Source organism: Rousettus aegyptiacus, unplaced genomic scaffold (assembly GCF_014176215.1).
Source record: "Rousettus aegyptiacus isolate mRouAeg1 unplaced genomic scaffold, mRouAeg1.p scaffold_m13_p_10, whole genome shotgun sequence".
Lineage (NCBI taxonomy): Eukaryota > Metazoa > Chordata > Mammalia > Chiroptera > Pteropodidae > Rousettus > Rousettus aegyptiacus.
In genome coordinates this window covers 89611633-89635140 of record NW_023416285.1, presented here as the reverse complement: position 1 = coordinate 89635140, position 23508 = coordinate 89611633, and the positions used below count along the sequence as shown (strand labels likewise).

Sequence of the window (23508 nt, the reverse complement as noted above, 5' to 3'; positions counted from 1 at the left end):
TCGCATATGAAAATCTTTTGGTAGAAACGAGGTGTATGATGATTTCATATCCCTTGGAAGATTTCAGATCGCGTCTGCTGCACGTCCAATAGTAATACAGAGTTGCTCTCGTGATTCCGTGGCTTGAGATCTGGGGGTGACTGGAAGCCAGGATGCAGCCTTTGTGAAGGCTGTTTTATTTTACCTAGGGTTTAGGCTGGTTTACCAGGACCTAACCCTACTTGGGCCTCAGACTCAAACTTCGCTCCTCTTTGCCCCAAGAGGCTCTCGGAAGTGCTGCTATCTAACTTCTGCATCAGCAAATGCCCTGTGGGCAAAGCAGCACTAAATATTAGGCTCATGTTTCTCTCTGATATTAAGTCAGAAACGTCAACTATCTCATGAGTTCTTTATCGCACCTAGGAAGATGTTTTTAAATATCATCCAAAATTTTTAAATTGTCTTTGTCAGAAGAGTTGGCCAGAGTTATCACTACAGAAAATAGATAACCTACACCTTATGTTTGTATAAAGTTTTGCTAATTTTGACTCCAAAGACTCATGTAGAAGGTTAATTACATAGTCATAATTCAACTGAGTTTTTAAGTACATTAATGATTAATAATATTTGAAATTATACCATTAGTGGACTACTTTGAGAAATGTGAACAATTTTTGAGTTTTCTTAAGTTAAATCTGAAAGCTAGCCAGTTGAGGGTTGTGTAAGAATCTGTCAGAAAACTAAACTAGAAAGATTCATTAGCTAAGAGACTCCGGGTTATATTTGAATGAAATGTTTCGAAATACAAATGAACGATGGAAAACCTTTTTGATTAAAAAAAAAAAAAAGTCAGATAACCAGAAAAATGAAATTAAACCCCCCAAAATTATATATATATAAATATATATATATACACACACGCACACACAATGCAACCGTATTCACTCTGACATTAAAAACATGTGGGAATGTATTAAAGCTGTTGACAGCAACAGAACCTTTCTGTCATCTAATCAACTAATAGCCACATCCCTTCTCATTCACCCGCATCACCCAATATATTCCCTCCTACCAGACACTGCCTTGTTCAAATAACAGATTGAGATATTCCGATCTCAAAAAAGCAGAACCCTATGAGAACCTCCGGAGGCTTAATAATAATTGAGTTAAAGGAGTTATGATAAATCCATTCCACTATACTTTCTTAATCTCTCTTATAGCCGATTCTGGCTAATGATATGTAAGGGGGCTCCTGTGAAAATTCTTTCTTGATTAAAATAAAAAATAGAAACAATTAACACTATTCCTCTTCTCTTCATCAGACTCATACAGCATGTTCAGAGCTGCTGCAGCCATTTTCTGACCATGAGTTAATAAACACAATGAAAAGCCAACATCCTAACAACAGTAGAGTGGAAACTGAGTTGTTTAATAAACCCTGAGATTATCTACCTCTTGATTTGTATTTGGGTAAAAAAGAAATGTCTTTATATTTTAAGTTGCCAATAGGTGGCTTTCCTATAATTTTATGTTGAAAACATCCATAACTACTATATTCATTAAATATGCTCATATGGCAATGTTTTGAACCAGGTTTGACTCTAGACAATGCTTGAAATTTATGTCACTTACCATAATACAAGAGTCCTCAGGTTCAAGGTCAAAGTCAGTGAAGTTCAAGAAAACACGGTGATTTCTTTCCACTTGAATGACCCAAGAACAGTCAGTGTTACTCCTATAAGGCCTAGGGTAATTTGGAGAATGAATCTCCCCACTGGGAGCCTGGAAAGTTCCACCGCAACCTGTAGGTAGGAAACCGAATTCAGTAATGAGAGGAATCTCCGATGCATAAAACTTTCCCCCACAACCTGGTAGAAGAGGACCATATGCTACTATGTTAGACTGCCAGTTTTATGTAGTGTGGGCTAACCATTTTGAAGACCTGACTATCCACCATTAATTCATTCATCCCAACAAAATCAACAAGGGCAACTAGGAAAATACTTCAAATACTGATGCCAAAAGTCATTTTAAAGATATTGAAAAATAAGTGCAAACGAGATCATGTTATCATTAAGCCATGAAATGCCTTTTCACGGGTCTCTAAAAATATAGTATTAATGCAGTAGTGTATGCTTTTACAAATAATTTAATATCTGCCTTTTAAAATTGAATACTTTAGACCTGATACAGTTATTTTTTTTTATTCCCATGATGTTATCAAATACCTATCAATATCTACCTCTATGACCCATCATTTCTTAGATCGATGATATAAACCAGTAATGCAAAAATTCAATATTATTTTTTAATGACTGAAAATCATTTGGGGATAGTCTAAATAATACACATTTGTAATTCTCATTAAATTTATACATCACTGACATTAGGAAAGATGTAATATACTTACTCTATCACCTTAGAGTTGCAGAAGAAAGGCTGTAAGGCAGCTTAGAGTTACATCTCTGCTTTGGCATTTTCTTGAAGTGGCTAACTTCTCTAAGCTTTGATTTCCTCCTTAGTATAATGGGTATGTCAAGTGAATTTCCCTTGAAGAATGGTTGTGAGCACGAAATAAGATAATTCTTATAGAATAGTTAGGAAAGTTCCTGGCACACGGTAAGTATTCAACAAATGTGGCTATTATGAGTAGGTGCACAGGTTAACGTCTGCTAAAACATTTTGTGCATTATTTCTTTTATTTAAAGGATCTGCAAGTAGTTTCCTTAAACTGCTTAAGTTCTTGGGCAGTATATCACACACTGCGATTCCTTGGAATTCACAAATTTAACATTCATGGCTTTGGTGTCTGCCAAGAACACCGAGGTCTATACCGTGGCACGAAGCAACCTATCATTTGGCTGATGTCCCAGCAGTGCGAGGCTGGGGAACAGGTGCAAGTCCGTGGGGGGAAAGTGAGTTCGACCGGTCACCTCGCTTCTCCTCTCACCACAGACTCGCATACTGTCCTGGTTACGGCATATGCGGCGGACTTGGGAAGTGAAGCTTTATCACATGCTTTCGGGAAAGGTACGTGCCAAAGCCATGTTCAGCCCTTGGGAACCACAAAGTTGTCAGGATGTAGAATTCACACCTCTCTCCAGTCACTTCATGAAATTTACAAGGGCGGGGCTTCAGTGCTTTGTGACTCCACCTTGGTTCACTCACCTCCCGGGACTGCCTGCCATGAGGCATGGAAGCCTCTCCCATTTATGAAGCTGTCGGTCTTAAACCGGATGGCTAGCTCATTTCCAGTGCTGGACACTTCCATGGGATTCTCAGATGATCTTCGGGCACACAACTGGGCTATTCTGGGAGAGTGAAAATCAGGGCCTCCATAGATCTAAGATGGGATGTAGAAAACAGGACTTAAATTAAGAAATAATTTACAGCCCTCCCCTGGCTCAACTTTACCACTAGCCCTTGGGCTTTATTATCATTAGAGACTGAAATCTCAGCCTCCCTGGGTGGGGAGGAACTTTAAACTGGAGCTGGATTATTCATAGGCACACCCTTTGCCCTGGGAATACACAAGTTCGACCACCCAAGAAATGCCTTCTTGTTCCATCAGCTAGAATTGTAGAGCTGAACTGAATAGATTATTCCAGAATCTTCCCTATATTCATCCCTTTTTCATGTCTTCATAGGGTTTCCTGATTTCTTTGGCCGAGGCACTGGAGATAACACAGGGTCGAGTCTGATTTTCTACCTCTTCTAGGCACGTAGGAATAGACTTAGTATGAAGCTGTGCTATTTGTGAAAATCAAGTTCATTGAAGGTTACTGATCTCCTACTTATATTTTTAGGATTTTCCACTTTGCAATCTGAATATTTTATAAGATTAGGCATTTAATATAATATTTTTGCTGCTTCAGAAAGAGTGGAAATATAACCTCTGCCCACGTGTTCTGTGGCATCTCCGAGAAGGGACTCCTACAACTCCTGTGTCCCTGCTCCCAGCACGCCCGCTCACAGGAACGTGACACAGAGGGCCCAACGTCTGCCCAGGAATTGTTCTGCACTCTGTGCCAGATCTGGATGGTCCCCTCTAAGTCCATCACACTCGTCCTCAGATTGACCTCCGAGGTTCCTCCAACTTGCAACTGTCTGTGAGACTGGGATCCAACACCCTAGTGACACACACGTTCCTGCTGGCAAGTGGCCTCTTGGTCTCCCATCCGGCACCTTGCAGGCTAGGCCAGCCCAGCCAGGCTGGGCCTCCAGGACACTTCGCGCACAGGTTTCTCAGTTGCCGGTGGGCCCTGCTTATCCAGTATTTGTGTTTGGGGTACGTGTGTGGGGCGGGGGGTGGAATCCGTGAGGAAAATAAGAATCGAACAGAAGATACTGACCCCCTATCTTCAGGTCTTGAATTCGTAGAAGAAAGACCATTCGGGGCAACAGTTTTCAGGCATAGTAGTATCGGGGTCCTTCCCTCCCCCACACACATATGCCTGTAATCCCATACTTGGGATGGGAACCAGGAACGCAGCCCTCGGTGAGACTCGGTGCCGCGCCCCGCCTCTCCTCGCCTCCGCCATCTGTACAGTGGCTTCCCGCCCCGTTGCTTCCCCCCCACTCCCTGGGCCCCCGGCTCTGCCCACCCTTGGGGCAGCTGCTGACCGATCTGGAAAACACTCAGAGTTCTTTGGGGAGAGAGCGCGAAAACAAGAAGCCTGCTTTTGGGGAGGAGTGTGTGATTTGAATCTATAATGATTTCTTTGTCTGATTAATTCCCCCAGCCACGCGGGAAAGGCCAAAATGAATGAAACTGCTGTTCGAGGCAGGGCCGGGCACAAGGACGGTAATTGCAAAGGAATGAAGCAGGCCGGCAGCCGCATGCTCGTTTTCATTAGGAGGAGTGAAGCCTGCGCGGTCGGTCCCCTGAGCCCCAGCCGAAGCAGGACTTCAGGCAGAGAGAGAGAGAGAGCCCTGTGTGGCCCTTCACACGTACACATATGCAAATGCAAGAGATGGGATGGCTTCTGGTTTAGAGTGTCCTTCCCATTCTGAAGGTCTCCCCGCTCCAGGCTCAGGGCACAGTGCTCAGAGGGCGACACCGGCAGCACGTGCTCTTAATTACCTGAGCCCGAGCAGCACTTATCCAGAGAGAACCTAGGGCTCAAGGGTTTAGTTCTAACAGGGAAAACCTGCACGTCGGCAAGATAGCCTTTGTTTTCCCTGCTCACGGGCCCCCTTGAGATCACAAACATCCTGGGTACGAGCCAGCTGGCCTGGAAGCCTCAAGAATAAACACTGACACTTCTGCTTCCCCTCATACTGGGCTGGGCTCACAGACGCCCATGGCCATGGGAGCAGAGGGAGCGAGCTGCCCATGCCAAGCACCTGGTTCACTGCATGGAGTGCGTTTCCTTTTCTGCTTTGCACCAGTTTAGAGACTGAAGTAAAATCAGCCAGGGTTTCCAGGACCAAAACAACAGAATGGCACTTTGGGCTTCCACAAATAAAGCCAGTAATGAGCATATGACTCTTCAAAAGAGGAAAAAGATGGAAAGAATTTCAGGGTGTGGTTCATTCGACTACAGCATATGACTAAACTTTGGGGGGAAGAGAACTGGGCTGATGATCAGAGATTAAAAAATGTGTTTTTAGCAAATTCTTAGGATATAGAACATTTCAAAGCCTATGGTTTTAATCTGTTTTGAACATTGCTTTCTGCTCTGTTAGCTCCATTTATTGTTACAATCAAGTCAGCATTCCAGGGTTATGAGTAACCAAACGGCTGTGGCTTTACACCACTGGCCACTTTCTGGACACGCAGTTTTGAGGGAGAAAAATTGGTGACATTTTTGGTTAAAAAACTTGTGAAAAATAAATCCGTTGAAACCCAGGAAGACCCAATACCCGGTGACACCGAGGTCCTATTTGGCTGTGCTCGGCAGAGCAGGAAAGGACAGCGAGCAGGCCGAGAACGGATGGGTCCAGAGAGCCAGCAGTGTTTCTAGGCCACACACCCACCAGGAGCAACGGATTTCGAAACCTCTTGCTAACACGTTATCAGCGTCTACAGTATGAAGGATGGAAAAGTCATTTTATCACCATTAATGCAAATTTATTACAGCACTCTCTCCCTTACTTCAGCTTTTGCAGAGAGTTCGTTATCTGAACAAAATGTTTTTGAACAAAAAGTAAGAAGGTTACTTTTTCAGCCTTAAGGAAAAAAACTCTTCCAAAATATTTAATGGCCTAAAACTATTCCTCCAAACCCTGATTTTGATGGAACATGAGAGATCATCTTGAACTAATAAAAACGAGCCCGAGCAGACCGCAGCCTCTTCTCACAGCCCCTGCTTGAGCGTTGCTGCCTGCAGACCCTGCCCTGTCCCTGTCCCCAAGGCTGCGTGCAGGGGACAGCCCCAGTCTTTGCTCTCTCACGGAATGGGTGTGACAAAACCCAAAGCACAATGAACTCATTTACATTTGCTGAGTGGGCAACAATCACATGCCCTTTGGAATATGAAAACGAAGGGTAAGTGTCAAGGGGTCGTATGCCCCTGAGAAACAGCCTCGCTAGCCTGAGAGGCCAAGTGCACATTCCGCTGTGGGGTGTTCATCTTCCTTTACACAGTGAGTGTGAATCTCGGTTGCCACCCTGTTCTCTTCTCCCAAAAAAAATGTTCCTCCTCGGAGATGGAGTCATGACTTGGCAATGGCACTTAGGTGAAGAAGAGGCTACGGGTTTTCCCTCTCCGATTTCACTCAGGGCAGCATTACCCTCTGTGAGGGAGATCTGAGCTGCTGGATGCAGTCCCCGGCGACTGCGCCCATGCAGCGAAGGCATGTTTTGAGAACCCCATTCCTTTTCAAGGAAACATGTTTTGTAATTAAATAAAGTTTGTACTTCCTGTGAAGCACACGCCACTCATTTCAATATCTGGCACGCTGCCCGCCTCCATCTTTTTATACTGTCCCACATGGAGTGTTTTGTGGTGGATGAATTCGGTTCACAGCTCTTCTATTCATGGAAAAACCCACCAATCTTTTAGAGCTTCTGTTTTGACAACAATAAAATGGAGACAAAATTCCCCCTACCCCTTACAGCATAAGATTATTGAACAGTCGAACAGGAAAATGGATGTCAAAACCCTTTGTAAACCACCATAAATGTGTGTTATGAGTGTGTCAGTCAGAGATTTGGGTGCTTCCATCCGTTCCACAAGTGCATGGTGTTTACCAAGGACTCTGTGGCCCTAGGGGTATAGCAGGAAAACGAAACAAATCAAAACAAAACAAAACAAAAACAAACATCCGTCCATCATGGAGTTTAAGTTCTACTAGATATACAACCCTTGTCATGATGTGTTATAGCAATTCCTATTGGTGAGGTGATATGAGTTTGGCGTGTACTTGGAAGCCATTAAATTTCGCAGATAGGTCAAGTGTGTGTGTGTGTGTCTGCGTGTGTGTAATCTCCTGATAATTGGATTCCTGCAATTAAAAGCAGATTATAATAGATTCTCCAAGGCCATCCTAACCATCTGAGATACACCCTTTGCAGCAGTGTTGGAAAAGTTCTTATCTTCAAATGCCTCACACTGTCTAAGTGGCCGTCTTGTTAAAAGCTCTCTGCGGTAGATGCGTCTTGTGCCCTGCACCACGTCGACCCCCTAGGTCGCAGCTGCAGCTGCGCTGGGCAGTCCCTCTGCTTACTGCCACGTCCCACCCCAGCGCCGGCCTCTGTACACTCTGCTTCCCCACTGCCCTTCCCGAGGGAGCTTCCTCAGGCCAGAAGTGTGGGGCATGAAGCGTGCCCAGCACGGTCCTTCATCAGCTGGGATGAGAGTTGGGAACCAGTGCCTCAGCCTGGAGTCCTCGGAGAGATGGTTCTCAAGAGCAGTCCCCATGGGACCTCGGAGGGTCCCAGCGGGATTAAGCCCAAGTAGCCCACAGGGGTCTCTTCGCCGGCTCTTCCTCCCACACGCTCTCACACAGCTGCTCCCTCATTCCTGCTTCCGGCATCACCTCCCGGTTAAAGTGCCTGCCACGGAATCCTTCGGGTACTTGCTTTCTGAGAAACCTAAACTGAGATATTAATCCCATTCGTCTACAAGTGTCATTCACGAAGGGCTGATACTTATCAAAATGTCTAAGAATGGAACACTGCTCTAAACACTGGAAAGAATTTAGGGTTTCTTGCAGTGATCTCCAGGTCTACTCCAAATTTTGGAGTATGGACTGTGCTGAAAGCAATCTAAATTCCTACCTCGAGGACGTCAAATATGCAGTTTGTGTGGTACTCCACATCGAAGTCGCTGATGGTGAGCTGAATGCTACTCCCAGGATCCGTGTGAACGTACCAGATACACTCCTTGTTGGCGGGATACGAGTCTGGGTACCCAGGACTGCTGAAGGAGCCTGTGGCTCCTGACAACTCCGCACCACAGCCTGTTAAAACAGCAAGGCTCGGTCAGTACCAAGTGGGCACCGGCCATGGGGTAAAATTCAAAACTCCAACTAACCAAAAGATAATTGAAAATGCGCATGCCTAATTTAGGAGAAAAACCATAAAGTTGCAATGAAATTTCAATGAAGTAGTTACAAAACAATTAGGAAAAAATCGCAGCTACAACTTATTAAATTTATTCTTTAAAAAATATCATCATTATATCATTTGGTGCAATAATTCTCAGTCTTTATTCTCACCACATCAGTAATAAACCTCCAGTAATATTTTCAAAATATTTTACATTTTGTCATTTAGATAAAAATCTCATAACGGAAGGTGCAATGGACTGCGCAAGCAGGGGAAGACAGTGAACACGATGTCGCTCAGTCTTTGGTTTCCCATATTAAACACATTATTTGTAAATCCTTTCAGACCTAAGATCTAGAATTGAGGTGCTCAAAACCCTCGCCTCTGTACAAGAGACTGTAGGCAATGAAAACTGCATGATGTGTCCGAGCAACAACCTGTACACAGAGGTTCACAGCAGCTTTATTCTTCATTTCCAGAACCCGGGAGCAACCGAGATGCCCTTCAGTTGGCGAATGGATAAACAAACCGTGGTCCATCCGGACCAAGGGATATTATTCAGCACTGAAAACAAATGAGCTATCAGGCCACAAAGGACACAGAGGAGATGTATATGCATGTTAATAAGTGGGAGAAACCAGCCCGAAAAGGTTACATACTGTGTGACTCCAACGATTCGGCGTACTGGAAGAGCCAAAGCTGTGGAGACAGTGGAAAGGTCTGTGGTCGCCAAGGGACTGACAGAGGGAGGGGTGAAGAGACAGAGCACAGGTTTTTAGGGCAGTGAAAATACTCTGTATGGTACTGTACTGGTGAACACATATCATCACAAATCTGTCAAAACCCACAGAATACACACCACGAAGAGGGAGCCCCAATGTAAACTATGGACGCTAGGTGGTCATGATGTGCCCGTGCAGGTTCATCAGTTGTAACAAATGTCCCACTCGGGCGGGACATTACCCAGTGGGGGAGGCAGTGCGTGTGGGGAGAGTATACGCGAATTCTACTCTTCACCCGATTTTGCTGTGCGATCTTCTAAAAAGTGAAATCTATTAAAAAGAGAAAATGTAAATGATGTAGGTCCTGACCCAGGGAACTTAAAATAAGCAAACAAACAAGAACCAGATACGCAAACCACAGGCATAGAAAAATGCCACGCCATGTGTTTTATGAACGTTTATATATCATGCCTTAGAAGGTGATTAAGGCAAACAACTAAGAGCTACATGTGGCTCACAGTAAAAACTACTGCCAATAACTGAGTGCTCACAAGTACCTGCCATTCTAACACTTAGAATACCCACTTGAAGGAGGGACTATTATTATCCGCGTTTCCCGGATGCATGCGCAGAGGTCAGCGGCCTTGCCCAAGGCCCCCTGGCGGCGAGCGGTAGAGGCAGGACACCAGGCCGCGTGGCTGCAAGGCTTTTCCTACATGCTGCAGACTCGGTTCCTACACTCTGCACACTCATGTAGTTTGCAGGAATTCAATCGGAGTGCAGAGGGAGACGAAATTTTATGAAAGAAGTAAAATTTGAGGAAAGCTTGAATTTCAAAAACAAAATTAGAAAAAAAAGAAAGAAAATTAGAAGAAAAGAGCGATTATCTTGTTTTCTAATAGCAATTTTTGGTGATTAAAAAAACATTGTTTTCTCTATTAATGTATGGGGGCCTCCTTTTCTATTTTTTCAGAATATTTTTTATTGGTTGGGAAATTTTTCCAAGTATCATCTCTTATGCCACATCGAGGCTTTTTATGTTTAAAAATGGTGGCACCTCCTCACTCTGCTATGAATCCATGTGCATTTTCACATGAATGAAATTAAACTGCCGTGACTTAAAACATAAGACACTAAAGTTGAGGTCATGTCTACTATCCACCTTATGCAAATTCAACCTATATAGTGAGTCAGGACAAAGTGTTTTAAAAGTTCAAAATAAATATATTCTCTATACAGAATTTCCACTCAACTAAAAAGAGCTGAGGAGAATTCTAAGAATCCTGATGCAGTAAAGAAATCTGATTCCAGTAACAAATTTCCTGCTTCTATTCGAAAACTTCTGTGTTTTCAGACTTTAAATTTGTTGCACAGGTCAGTATCTTTTCTGTGGCCTATAACGTTTCTACTTTTATTTTTGATTAAAGCCCTGTGAAAAGGTTGTTTAAAATTAGACACACAAACATTGTTTATAGACTGCGGTGAATGTTGAAAAAACATAAGTGCCACGAAAGATTAGAAAATATTTTTCCTAGTACAACACATGGAAAATATTCCTGGAGCCAAAATCAGCACAGACTGCATATATCCTCAACGCCACTGCACAATTACAGGGGGCACCAGTCAGACGATTCCACGCAACGATGCTCTCTAAGGCTGTGCGATGCAGCAGCCCATATAAATTATCTTAACATGCAGAATTTTAATAAAATAGATGATAAGTAAATAGAGCCATTTGTTACCCCAAATTTTAACCTACTTTTTCAGCTCCTATAGTTCTTGATAGCGATTGTATCAAATTAAATAATCCAATGAAAAAATCTTTAGAGAAAAATAACTCTGTGGCAAATAATATAAAAGAGAACAAGGAAATGAAAGCTTGGATAGCTCATCTCTGCATTTTTATTTAACTTGAGTTAACAGTCTAATTCATTTTTTTTTTAATCAGAGTTGATTCTTCTAAAAATCTGTACAACATTTTTCCACTGTCTTTTCCAATTGTTTTAGGTTTCCTTGTAAATTCTTTTGCGAATAACAGGATGCCAATGCCCTTTAACTAGTCACTGTAAACTGAAATGATAATATCAGATTTTCGGCATTTGGCAATGCTTTGAAAAATTACAGTTCCTATTTTATTACCCACTTACAGCTCTCAAGACCCACAGTGTGCTTTCCCTAAGATTTTAAACAAACATAAACAAGGTTTATGAAAACACAGCAAAATTTTACTTGTAGGTATGTCATGTTCTCTTCTCAGCAAGAGCACTTACGTGTGCGTCTTCTAAGGAGAAATTCCAATATTATTAAAAGTGATACCCTATTAGTGATACCCTATTGTGTGGTTGTGAGAATGAGAGAAAAACTGTTGGAGCTTGAAACTTTTGAATCTTTCTTTTCCTCCTTCATACTCTAACTACCTCTGAGGTTTAACATATCAGAAAGTAACAACTTTGATTTAAAAGTTCACATTAAATGCAAAATACTACAAATTAATTCAGTGATATTGTATGGTAAAGGCCTATGAAGTATTGGAAAGTAAAGTTAATTCCAATAATTATGGTAGAAATTTAATTCCATTGTTGTATTTCTAAATTTTGAAAGAGATAAAAATAAATTTCTAAGTTCCATTCATTCATTTAATAAATATCTATTGAGCATGTGTCATACACAGTACGAGCCATGTTGCAGAAGCCAGGAGTATTTAATTCTACTGGAAAAAACCACATGGCCTCCTGCAAGTCACTAAATTCTTTTTGCTTTTCTTCAGTTTGCAAAAAGTAATTTCCATAAGTTTTGATTTTCAAAAAATCAGTGAATTCTTTTTATCCTTTACATGCTAATTGGTGGTAGGTAACAAATAAGAATAAATAAATCCCCATGTTGAGTTGCTAAAAGATACTGTTACATTTGTTATGGTGGTACAAAGTAAACACAATTCCCTCCTGGTATCATCAACTTCCAGCCCATGGATGAGAGATCTTGAACAGCATCGAGCCAGTTATGCTTCACTCTCTTGGGTACAGTCACTTTTTCCTAGGTTTTGGGACTTTTAGCAAATGTGTACTTGGTATCAGGCAAAAGAAAATATGTCAAAATGCATATTTTAAAAACTGAAAAAAATGATGTCTGTTTCTCTTATGCTCTCCTTTAGTGAAAAGGGAAACATTCACAACAGAATTAGGAAAATTTATATTAACCAAAAAAAAATAAATATGTAATGAATAATTTGATACTGTTTTATAAATTCAAGCTATCATGCTAACATTGAAACATTAGACCATAAATTTTGAATTGTACAACCATAGATAAAAATAAAAAATTATAAGTCCACACCGAGTTGAACTTTACAAATTAGAAATGAAAGCAAACAACAATTGTAATTCACAATAAATAGTAGAATGTTTTTAAATGTATAATGCGAGTCTTTTGAATTGTTTTCCACTTAATTAGTTGCAGAAAAGGGGGTCAATTACAGTATAAGAAATATGATTTAGAACCTATATTAATACATACTATCCTATTGTTGGTCAAAAGAAATACCAAGATAAGCCAAAAATCCTCGTTTGTATTTATGAAGAAGAGATATGTGCTCTAAATGCTCAAATAAATTAAAAGCTAAAAGATTTAGTTCTGCCTCATCAATAATTTCTTGTTCATATTAGGGAGCAGAGCTATTCACTTTATTTGATTTACTGTTTCTGTGCCTACTGTGGTAGTGACAACATTTTTTTGGTTGTTCTATTTTTAATAAAGATTGTAGAATTCGGTCTTATTTGGTAAGCTTTTATACCTATGTAGCAGTTGTTATCAGTGCTGCTGATGTCTAATACTAAAAGTTGTCTATATAAACAAGTATCCTAATTTTGCTTTCCTATTAAATTTAAATTTATTTGGGGCCAAGAAGGGGAAAAAGTGTTTTGTGCATGGCATTATGTCCCTTTGTGTGGAGTCTAGGATTTGACAATCTCTTATGAAAAGAGTTTCTCCTGAATAAGTTACAGAAAAAAATCTGTTTCTAAATCCATCTGCCCATTTTGAAGATAGAAACAACAAGGCCTCTGGAAAATCTCTGCTGTCTGCATTTCATTTAAAGTAAAAATGATACAGACCCATCTGCAGATACTAAAACAAATGAAACCAGTGAGAAACACATGGTTTGGTAGGCTATGCAATAATTTTTAAAAACCATGTCCTTGTCAGTCGTGTCTGTAACTTCGGGTGGGTGACCAAGGAGTCAGAGGAGCAGGAAAGAGAGATGGAAGATAGACAAGCCTGCAGATGAAAGACGTTACGTCAACCAATAGTTATCAGGACATAAGATAGAGGGGATGTTTAAACTCCCAATATCCTCTTCATCATCATGCTACCTGTCTAGTCGAATGAATAATAAAATATAAGAGAAATAGAGACATATCCTATAACCGGCCTTCGGTGATGTAAAATAGAGGACAACGACTGAGAAAAGCATTTCAGGGGTCGACACGTAGGCAATGACTACGCGATGAAAACACTCACCGAGGAGTGGGTAACGGAGTGATGGAAAACGAGCTGTGAGAGACACAGGCTGAGAAGAAATAGAATTAGAGACAGTGGCTCTTTGCATCCGACTGGTAAAAGATCTTCATGGGGGAGATGACATAGTTTCAGAGTTGAAGAATTTGTGTGTTAGGTTACCAAACTTTTGGAAATAACATATCGAATAAGCGTAGACATAAGATAAAACGGGTCCCTACCCTGACTGGGTTACTCCTTGGATACCTAATTTATAATCTTTCTAATCCCAAATTTCTTCATCTGTAACAGAAATTATTATTTAACCTCATAGGGTTGCTACATGGATTAAATGAAATAACCAAAGTAAAGTTTTTAGCTAAGTGTCTTGCATATAATAATCACTTCATACATTCTAAGTGTAATTTAACAAGAGTTTATCCAGACACGAGATGAAATTAGAGAAAGATTTGGAGCTGGAAGAGGAATTACCACACCAGCTGAAGAGCCAGCTTGAAGAGCTGATGAGAGGTAAAAAATTAGCTGTTCATTGAACTACAATAAAGATATTTCACATTTGTATGGTAGTTCATAGTTTTTCATAGAGTTTTTAAGTACATTATCTTCTTTGAAATTCATAATTACTCCATGAGGTAGGCAAGAATGATCATGAGCAAAGTGAGGCTCAAGAAGGCTGTTGGACTCACAGCTCACATAATAAAACAACGGATCTGGGGTCACCACCCCCTGCCTTATCCTGTCCCCCAAGCCCCCTACTCCCAATTCTAGGCTCTCTCCACTATGCCTTGATGGGCACTTTCGCTCGAAGGCACTAGAATGGCAGTGTTGAACACTGCCTTCGGTACTGTTCTATCCACTGATAAAAAAAAGCAAATCACCATAGCAACCTGAAAAAAATAATAAAGTAAAAATCTTTTTCATTTAACTTGAGGCAAATCTGAAAAAATCTAATATATTAACATCGTTAGCCATCAGTTGAACTGAAATAATGTCCTGAAGAGAATCATATGTTTTTCATTTTGAATTAGTTAATCTTTATAAAAATTTAAGTACTGGTGACTGATAATCTATTTGATTCCATTTTCTCCCAAACTCCCAGTCATGCGCTGAGAGGAAGAGCTTGCCTTATCAGCAGGAAGCAGGTTGATCTACTGACTCATAACAAGGGAGAGTTCAAAGCTGCTGCTAACCCTGTTTACTTGTGAAGATATTTTAAATCTTTTCCATACAAAGATTTAGCTAACACTTCTTTCTGGTCTAAAACAACTAATGAGTTATACGATTTTGTTTTAATTAAGCATAACCTACGTATGTTCTATCTTCAAGGTTTTGGAGTTGTTTTTAAATGAAAGAGCTTTAACAAAAGCAAACTGGCACTGGAACAGCGAACGAGAATCGGAGGCACAAAGTTTTAAAGGTACATTTTGTATCTCTCTACAATCGCGCAAATGCAGTCACCTCTTTACGGCTGGCATTTTCCAAAACTGTGTTCTGTACACCAACAGCACCAGGAGGCTGCCAGCTTGGAACTGACGTGGCCGACCGGGGCTGGAAGCAAAGGCACAGAGAACAGTCCCAAAGAGGGCATCGTCACATCCTCGCCCTCTAATTTTTGAGCAAAATACCTGAGAAATTAGCTGCTGATGTTAAAAAGAAGTTGTAAAGCCAAAGTATAGTAAAGAATAAATTTTAAACACTAAAAATGATGATACTCACAATCTTATTAAAATGATTCACTTATATTTTAGTAGTTTTTCTGTAATTTAAAAAAAACCTTTCTCTGCTGCAATACATTGAGAGGTGCCTCGGTGTTTGGACCAGTTTCTCTCAGAAACGCAAAAGGGACCTACTTGGAAGGCATGGGGTCACAAGCAGAAGTTACCAATAAGGACTCTCCCAGAAAGGCAGGTATGATGTGAAATGGCAACTAAGAGCTCAGAATCTGGGGAAGATCCAACCAAAGGCAAAGTTGAAATAGTTCCTGGAGTACACAGGCCTCACTTCTGATACATCTATGAGATATGCCAATAATATTATGAGGATTTTGAACAGAAACTTCCAGGTTGGGGGTAGGGAGTAGAGAGGAATGTGATCTCCTGAAAATGGCTGAAGTCGTCCAAAGGTGACTGTGGCATGCATAAGAACCACTGAAAGTTAACAATTCCTGGTTTGATTTTACCAGTTAATTCCTCAATAGTCTAAAAGTATACGTCACTCTTCTGGGATGCAGGAGAAGGGCAAATGATAGGTATCTGTCCTATGAAGACAGGAGACTTAAATCAGATCGCTAGTCTTCTCTGAAGACAAGGCCAAGGGTGGAAACCCAGAATTCACCTGACTGTAAGGATTTGCAGATTAATTTTCTGAGGGATTCTGTGGGTTAGCAATTATTCCATGGGAATAGAGACAAAAGCCGGAGCAGCCATGAGATGAAATCAGAGGAGAAAATTGAGTAATACAAAGACCAAGAAATGTGAAGTTCTCCTGAAAGAAAAGGAAGACAAAGTATGGTGACTCCAAGAGAGGAGAAAGCTGTCAAAAGTTGAAGAACCTCATGTATTCGGTTGAAATCATGTCCACCTGGTACCTGTGACTGTGACTTTATTCTGAAATAGGGTCTTTGCAGATGTAATCAAGTTAAGAGGAGGTCATACTGGATTAGAGTGGGACTGAAATTCAATATAATTGGTGTCCTTATTAGAAGAAGAAAATTTGGACACAGACACACAGAAGGAAGAAAGCCATAATGAAGGAGACGAGGATGGGAGTCATGCATGTACAAGCCAAGGAAAGCCAGGCACTGCCAGCAGCCGGCAGAAGCTAGGAGAGGTTAAGGAAGGGTTCTTCCCTAGAGCCCTCCACGGGATGTCTCTGCTCACACCTCGATGGATGGAATTCTAGCCTCCAATCTGTGAAAGAATAAATTTCTGCTGTTTTAAACAACCCGTTGTGCAGTATTTTGTTATGTCAGCCCTAGGAAGCTTTTGTATCCCCATTCTCTCCCTGATAAAGAAGGTGCGCAAACTCGGGTAAAAAATAATAGCAACTATGAGTATAACATCTCTCTCGTATTGATTACCTTGAGGTTTAGATGATGGTTAGTCAAGGATAAGGGTAGAAGATAGTTTGTTTTAGTCTGTTAGGGCTGTTATAACAAAATACCACAAATTGGGTGGCTTAAAACAACAGAAATTTATTCTTTATTTGCTTGTTTATGGCCTTCCTCTGGTTCTCAGACCTCACGCAGTACGAGAGGTCGAGGGAGCTCTCTGGGCCTCTTTCATAAGGGTGCTGGTCCCGATGCTAAGGGCTCTGCCCCCATGACCTCATCGCCTCCTGAAGGCCCCACCTCCTCACACCATCACCTTAGGGGTTAGGCTTCAACACATACATTTTCAGCAGACATAAATGTTCAGACTCGACAAAGTCTATTGTTGAGAAAACGCAAGACGAACTTCAGGTTAGGTGTTGCATTGGGAGGAAACATGCAAACTCAAGAACTAGGTATGACTTTTAGCACTGAGGAGCCAGTAAGAGTTTAGAAAGTTTTGTCTTCCACAAGGATTTCATCCCAGTCCTAGACTTTGTGATAAACATGTTCTCTAACTGATTTCCATATAGCCACGGATATGGAGTAGAGTTATCTGTTTTCAGTGATGGGGATAGAAGAAAAATAGAGAGAGAAAGAATAAGGCATAACATGAAGTTAATGAGTTGGAAAATAGATACGAGGAGCTCAGAAATCAATGATGTCCATAGTTATAAAATGGCTTTTAAATTACTATATGGCATTGTATGAATATTCAATGTTAAGATTATCAGAGCTATCTGATGCTCTGCGATGTCCCAAATGTCGAATATTGGTGTTTCGCCTTAGTGCACCCTTAAAGAGAAGTGAAACCAATGTAGCCAGATTTTAGGACTTTTTCACATAACATAAATTTTAATTTCCTGTATAGGAAAAGCTAAAGATCTTTCATTAAGTATAGTCAATCTCATCATCTTTTCATTTTGATTTAGCTATATCCTTTTCCTTCTAATCTACTCATTCTAACCAAGTTACAAAATGGTTTCCCAGTAGAAACTCTTTGCTTATAATTCAGGAGAAATCAATCAACCTCACGCATTTTAAAAATTATTTAAGATTTCTGAGAAAAATATATAAAAATAATATAAAAATATCTTCTAAGGAAATGAAATGAAACCAAGGCCACTGGAATAAATTCCCCTAAAATACATAGTTATGCCGAAGGCTACTTTGTGAAATCCCCCAAACATTCGCAAGGACAGAGGAAATGTGTTCCCTTTATGTGATTTCCAAGTTCAACACTCACATTTCCATGTAAAAGTATTCATTCGAATCCTGCTTTCTTTCAATTTAACTGTGCTGTGCTGGTACACAATGACACCCTCACAGGGAAAAGCGCCCCGGCCTCCCGCTCAGGGCTCTGCATCACTTGCCCAGCCCCAGAGTCCTTCTTCGCCAGCTCCCAACCTTTCCTCCACGGTGAGGATGCTCCACATCGACAAATGCACAAACGCAGGGAGTGCCCCGCCGATGGTCGTGATGTCCCGTGACCCTCCAAGCCTGAGCCGTAAGATTGTTTTCTGTGATCACAGCACCAGAAGGGGCTGGTCCCTCGCAGGGCATCCAGCCAGCCAAAGTCCTTAGCTTAGAGGAGGCAAAACTCTCTGGCTGGGCCCCACATTAATCAGATGCTCAAGTGCTCTACCCCATCCCTCGTTGTTCACCTCCAGTCAAGCCGATCTATTGTGGGGGCAGCTAGCCTTTCCCTCTTTGCTTTGTTATAACTCCTCTTGTAAACTAGTTTGTGTAACTAAACCGCGATGACAGATTAGATGATCCCTGTGGTCTATCCCAGCTCAGAAGCCTATGATTCTATCAACCATATGCAGCAACTCTAAACGAAGAGCACTTATAACAAAGTACTGTGCAGGCGGTGTGCCAGAGGTCAAGCGTCAGCTATTTTGAACTAGTCATTTGCTAAGTAATGTGTTTCCCCCTATTATTGCTCCTTGAACTGAAGAAAGAATGAATTGTGTAATTTAGTGGGGAGACTTTGGAACCAGAACATTATTTACTCAGGAAAAACTGCATACATTCATTTAAAAACATTCATTTTCTTCAGTGGGACTTTAGTTACAAAAATTACTTACTATAAGCTCTAATCTCTTCTGTGTTACGATATCATTTAATCTTTTTGCAATGAAAAGTTGTAGGGAAAAATTATTCATTTTTAAACAGAGTATTAAAACATAGGCTTTGGAGTTCAACCACAAGCATGGTTTTGTGTCCTGATTCCATCACTTACTGGATTTGTAAATTTGAGAAAATTATTTAAATTATTAAAGACTCCCTCAGTTTTCTTATTTCAGAGAATTATTGGGAAGAGACATGAGATAATAATATTTTTAAAGCACTAACCAAAGGGCCCAGCACATAACTGTCATTGTTTTAAATGATAACATTAAGTATTATTTTTTAAAATGATGACATCAACATTTTAAACATCATATCATCATTTAAAAATATTAACATCAATATTTTTAAAATAATTATTTGGTCCAGTAATAACAGATGAGATGTCAATTAAATCAACGCAATAAGTCTTTAAACCATATTTTCATTCACTCCTTACATGGTAACATGGTTTATTTTTATCACAACTAATGTCTTAAAATAAATTTAAAATTAGATTTAGGTAGAAAATTAATATTTTTTAGCCTGTGAGAAATCTGTAAGTATAACTAGAAGGAGGAAATATCAGGGCTGAGTAAATTAATGCCATTACTTATACAGAGAACATAAAATTCTAAATCTTCTAGAATGTCACCACTTTCATTCTTTGTTTTGTGAGTCGATGCCACTGAAGGATGGTGTTAGTTCCTCTGGGTACAGAGTGACACACACGTGAAGCCAGTACTGGGATATGTAATGTTAGAGACCAACACTGTAATATTTAAGTAAATGCTCAAACAGAGAAACCTTTGGGGACAAAATTTAACATTTTACACTGAACATCATGTTCATTCAGTGTGAATTTAGTCATTTTGGTCTGCTACAGAATTCGAAACTGATGAAAAAAAAAGGTGTGGTCTCTTTTTTCACGTTGTATGAAAAAGTATGGGATCCCCTGGTCAGGATGCAAGATGACTATCGGGGTGTTGTTGCTAGGGAATGAGAACACAAATAGAAGACTGAAGAGAGTCCTTGCTTTGGCCCAAATCTCAAGGATGATTACAAATTGTGCAATATGCGATTTGGGAAAGTCACAGCTTTTTGAGGTTTTTTTTTTTTTTCTTTTCTTTTTATAACTGTTCCAAAGAGGAGCAGTAGAAATAGAACTCTGACTTTTTCAAACAGTAGCGACATGGGAATTGGGATGCAAGACTCCTAAAAGGCCCTTACTGGTTACAAGGCTCAGAGCCAACATTAAGTGAAGGTCAACTGTGTGTATGTAGATTTTCTGCTGTTGTCAAGGAGGCAAATAATGCCAGGATTTAGCTTTTCCACTTATTCTGAAATGTCTTCATGTGTTTAAAGCTGCCTCTGATTACTAGGTCCACGCTGGAGAAGTTCCGGAACCAAGGCAAAAAGAGCTGCATGGTTTTCATAGTAAGTTATTATCCCAATTTTACAAACATGAATTAATTTATAAACAGATTTTTAAATATTAGCATCATCCATTAAGAACTTTGCAGAAAAAAACATGTGGGAATTTGCCATAAATAAAAATCAGACACAGTATCATAACGTAGAAATCCATGCTTTGGTTCTACACTAAGACTGTATTCATTTTCAGTCTCTATGCTTAAAAACTTACTAAGAGTATTATAAAGACAAAAGTTCAAAATATAAATAGGCTGAAGGGGCTAGAATGAGCAGGACAGGACCCGGCATGCATGAATGGGAAAGAAAAGTCAGCATTTAGAGAAATAAATTCTAACTTAAATGCAACTGTGTCTTTAAAGTTTCCATTTTACTTAAATTTCTGTCCAAAACTGAATGGGATTTATTTACCTTTTATCACACTATATAATAAAAACAATCCCAGGAGTCTACGTCCATGTGTATATACCAGACTTATTGAAAAATACCAAGACTTCACAGACATATTAAACAAAGGAGGCATTCTCCATCCTAAGTGAGGTTACTGCGGAGGCCGACCGGACAGGTGTTTTACCACTTCTCTCTCTGTGACATTATATCTATCACCATCTGGCAGGAAGTGACACTACTACGAAAGCAATTCATCACCAGCAGAGAGAGAAAGGTCTCTGCCTGAGATTAGGACCAGACAGTGTGATTAACATCCCGACCTTGTGAGTGAGCCCTGGAATCTTTGCAAACCACAATTCATAAAATCGCTCTCACTGCAAACATCGTACCTTCTGAGAGGTGAGAATTTTCGCACCGTGCAGAAGCAAGGCTTAGGACAGACAATGGCTCTTGTCAACTGGTCTCTGACACCTGTCCTGCCTCAACTTCTATCACTCCCTTGAGCTCAATATTGCTTAGTCATTTTTGGCTCATTATTGCCCTTCTAAGGAACCTTTTTAGATATTTTTCCCCCAATTCTCCTCCATTAAATTTTATTATATATGCATAGATACATATCTGTTACATATTATATATATGTGTGTGTGTATACATATTCATACATAATATGTGTGCGTGTGTGTGTGTGTGTGTGTGTATACACTTTATACGTAAAGCATAAGATTTATTTGCCCTCCCAAAAATCAATTTTCACCCCGCTTGGAGCCTATATTGACGCCGTGTGCTCTAGCTGACCTGCTTGCCAGTTGTAAACTTTGGCATTATCCTAAGCCTCTCAGCTTCCCCTTAGAAATGTCTTCCTCTCTCCGATATTTGTCTGACTGATCGATTCTCCTTTATTCTTTAAAGGTCTCTAGCATTACATATCCCAGTACTGGCTTCATGTGTGTGTCACTGTGTACCCAGAGGAACTAACACCGGCTCTAGTATTAAAGCTGCCTGGAGGGCCTCTGGAACTCTCTCAGGCCATCCTAGACCTCCTCAGCATCATGGATTATGGACTTATTTCTGCACTTGGTTTATCTGTCTCCCCTACTAAATGACTTAACTCCCTGAAGTCAAGGATACTACTGTCTCCTTCTCTGCTATGGGCTCAATTATGTCTTCCCCAAATTTCATATACTGAAGCCCTAATCCCCAGTACCTCAGAGTCACTGTACTTGGACATAGGGCTATTATAGAAGTGATTAAGTCGAAATGAGACAGCACCCCCCCCTCGCCCCCACAAGAGAGGCCTCACAAGAAACCAACCCTGCCAAAACCGTGATCTTTGGACTTACAGGCCTCCAGAACTGTGAGAAATAAATCTCCGCTGTTTAAACCACCCAATCTGAGGCATTTTGTTATAGCTGCCTGAGCAAACCAATAAACTCTCTGTATTCTAAATACCAAGCCCAGAACCTGCTAGTGAATCAGTATATGCTGGTTGGTTAATTGAATGAATGAATGAATGAAAAATTTTTTCTCAATAAATACCTGGTGGCAGTTCTATGTATAATTGCTGTAACATGCTGCACAGTTGCAAACTGTCTCTTCTTTGGAAAGTAAGCTCAGGAGATCACCTCTTAGAGCCCAGTTTACCTGCCCTCACATCTAAGGGTGATTTCCCAGCATTCACACATAAGGCAAGTGGATAATGAATTACAAAGATAAAACCTTTGTCCTGAGGGTAAACCTCCCAGAAATCCCAGCACACATACTCAAAGTCACAAAAGGAATAAAAATGACAAATTAGAAGGATTTCCCCTCAAAGACCAATGATAAACAAAGACAATGGAAAAGCTCCAGCGAGGGAAAAAAAGCTAGAAGGAAGGTTTAAAAGAAACATGGCTGACTTCACGGAGGTCCTTTGCCAGGGCTCTGAAAGTATATTTTTAAAAAGACCTTGATCCAGCGCTGCGTGTCCCCAGGTAGTCAAGAAGGCACGGGCTCGTGTTCAAACCGAGCCAGCCTTGGAGGATCTCGATAAAGTTTTTAAAAAGTTCTCCCCGAGCCAATTTCTGAAAACCCTCAAGCCTTGAGAAATCTCATTAATAGCTAAAAAGAAAATAAAATGAAACCAGCCCCCATTCGAGAGGCTGATGTCATCTAGCTCTCTGGAGAAAAGGCCACACTTTTCCTTTGTGAAAATCCAGGGTGACATCACCTCCTGATCACATGCCACTCAGCCCTTCCCCTGCTATTCCCAGCTGAGGGGTTCTCTCCCTTTGCAAATGTCACTCTTTCACTCACAAGGCTGCTTGACCTTGTTTGTATGCTGGATTCCATCGCCCAGTGCAAGGCGCCTCTGGGAGAGCGGGGCAGAAGAGGCGAAGGGGGTGCACAGCTGGCCGGGGGCCCCTATTTACACAGCTTGCAGCAAGCTCTGCACTCCCTTCAGCAACCCAGACGGAGGCCTCGGAGACCGAATCCAGCCTTTGTGCAACGCTGTCAGCACTGAATACTGGGAGCGGTTGAGCCAGGCAGGCCGAGGGGACTATTTCTTTCTTTCCAGGATGGGACTCTCTTTGATGGCTCACATAAAGGCAAGGCAGTGTGGCTTAATCTCATGTCTACCGCGCCACTTTAAAAATGGGCCCATAAATAAAGCCTGATTGTAGATCCCATTTTCTCAAAGCAGATAGAAGATTTGGGCTCTCAACAAAGAAGTACATTTTGTAAACGGGTTTATTTATTAATTGACAAAATGAAGGAAGTGTGCAGGGATTCTTCCACAGCAG

General features: G+C 40.8%; 1 protein-coding gene across 1 annotated transcript in view; it reads right to left on the bottom strand.

The window, feature by feature from the left end:
* The window catches only part of CUBN (cubilin), a 224919-nt gene that overhangs the window by 118938 nt on the left and 82473 nt on the right, over positions 1–23508 (bottom strand). Inside the window, exons 29-31 of the mRNA XM_036226882.1 lie at positions 8204–8385; positions 3148–3322; positions 1612–1781 (exon numbers count right to left, since the gene is read on the bottom strand). Of these exons, the coding sequence (XP_036082775.1) occupies positions 1612–1781; positions 3148–3322; positions 8204–8385 (527 nt within the window). The remainder of the gene's footprint in view (positions 1–1611; positions 1782–3147; positions 3323–8203; positions 8386–23508) is intronic.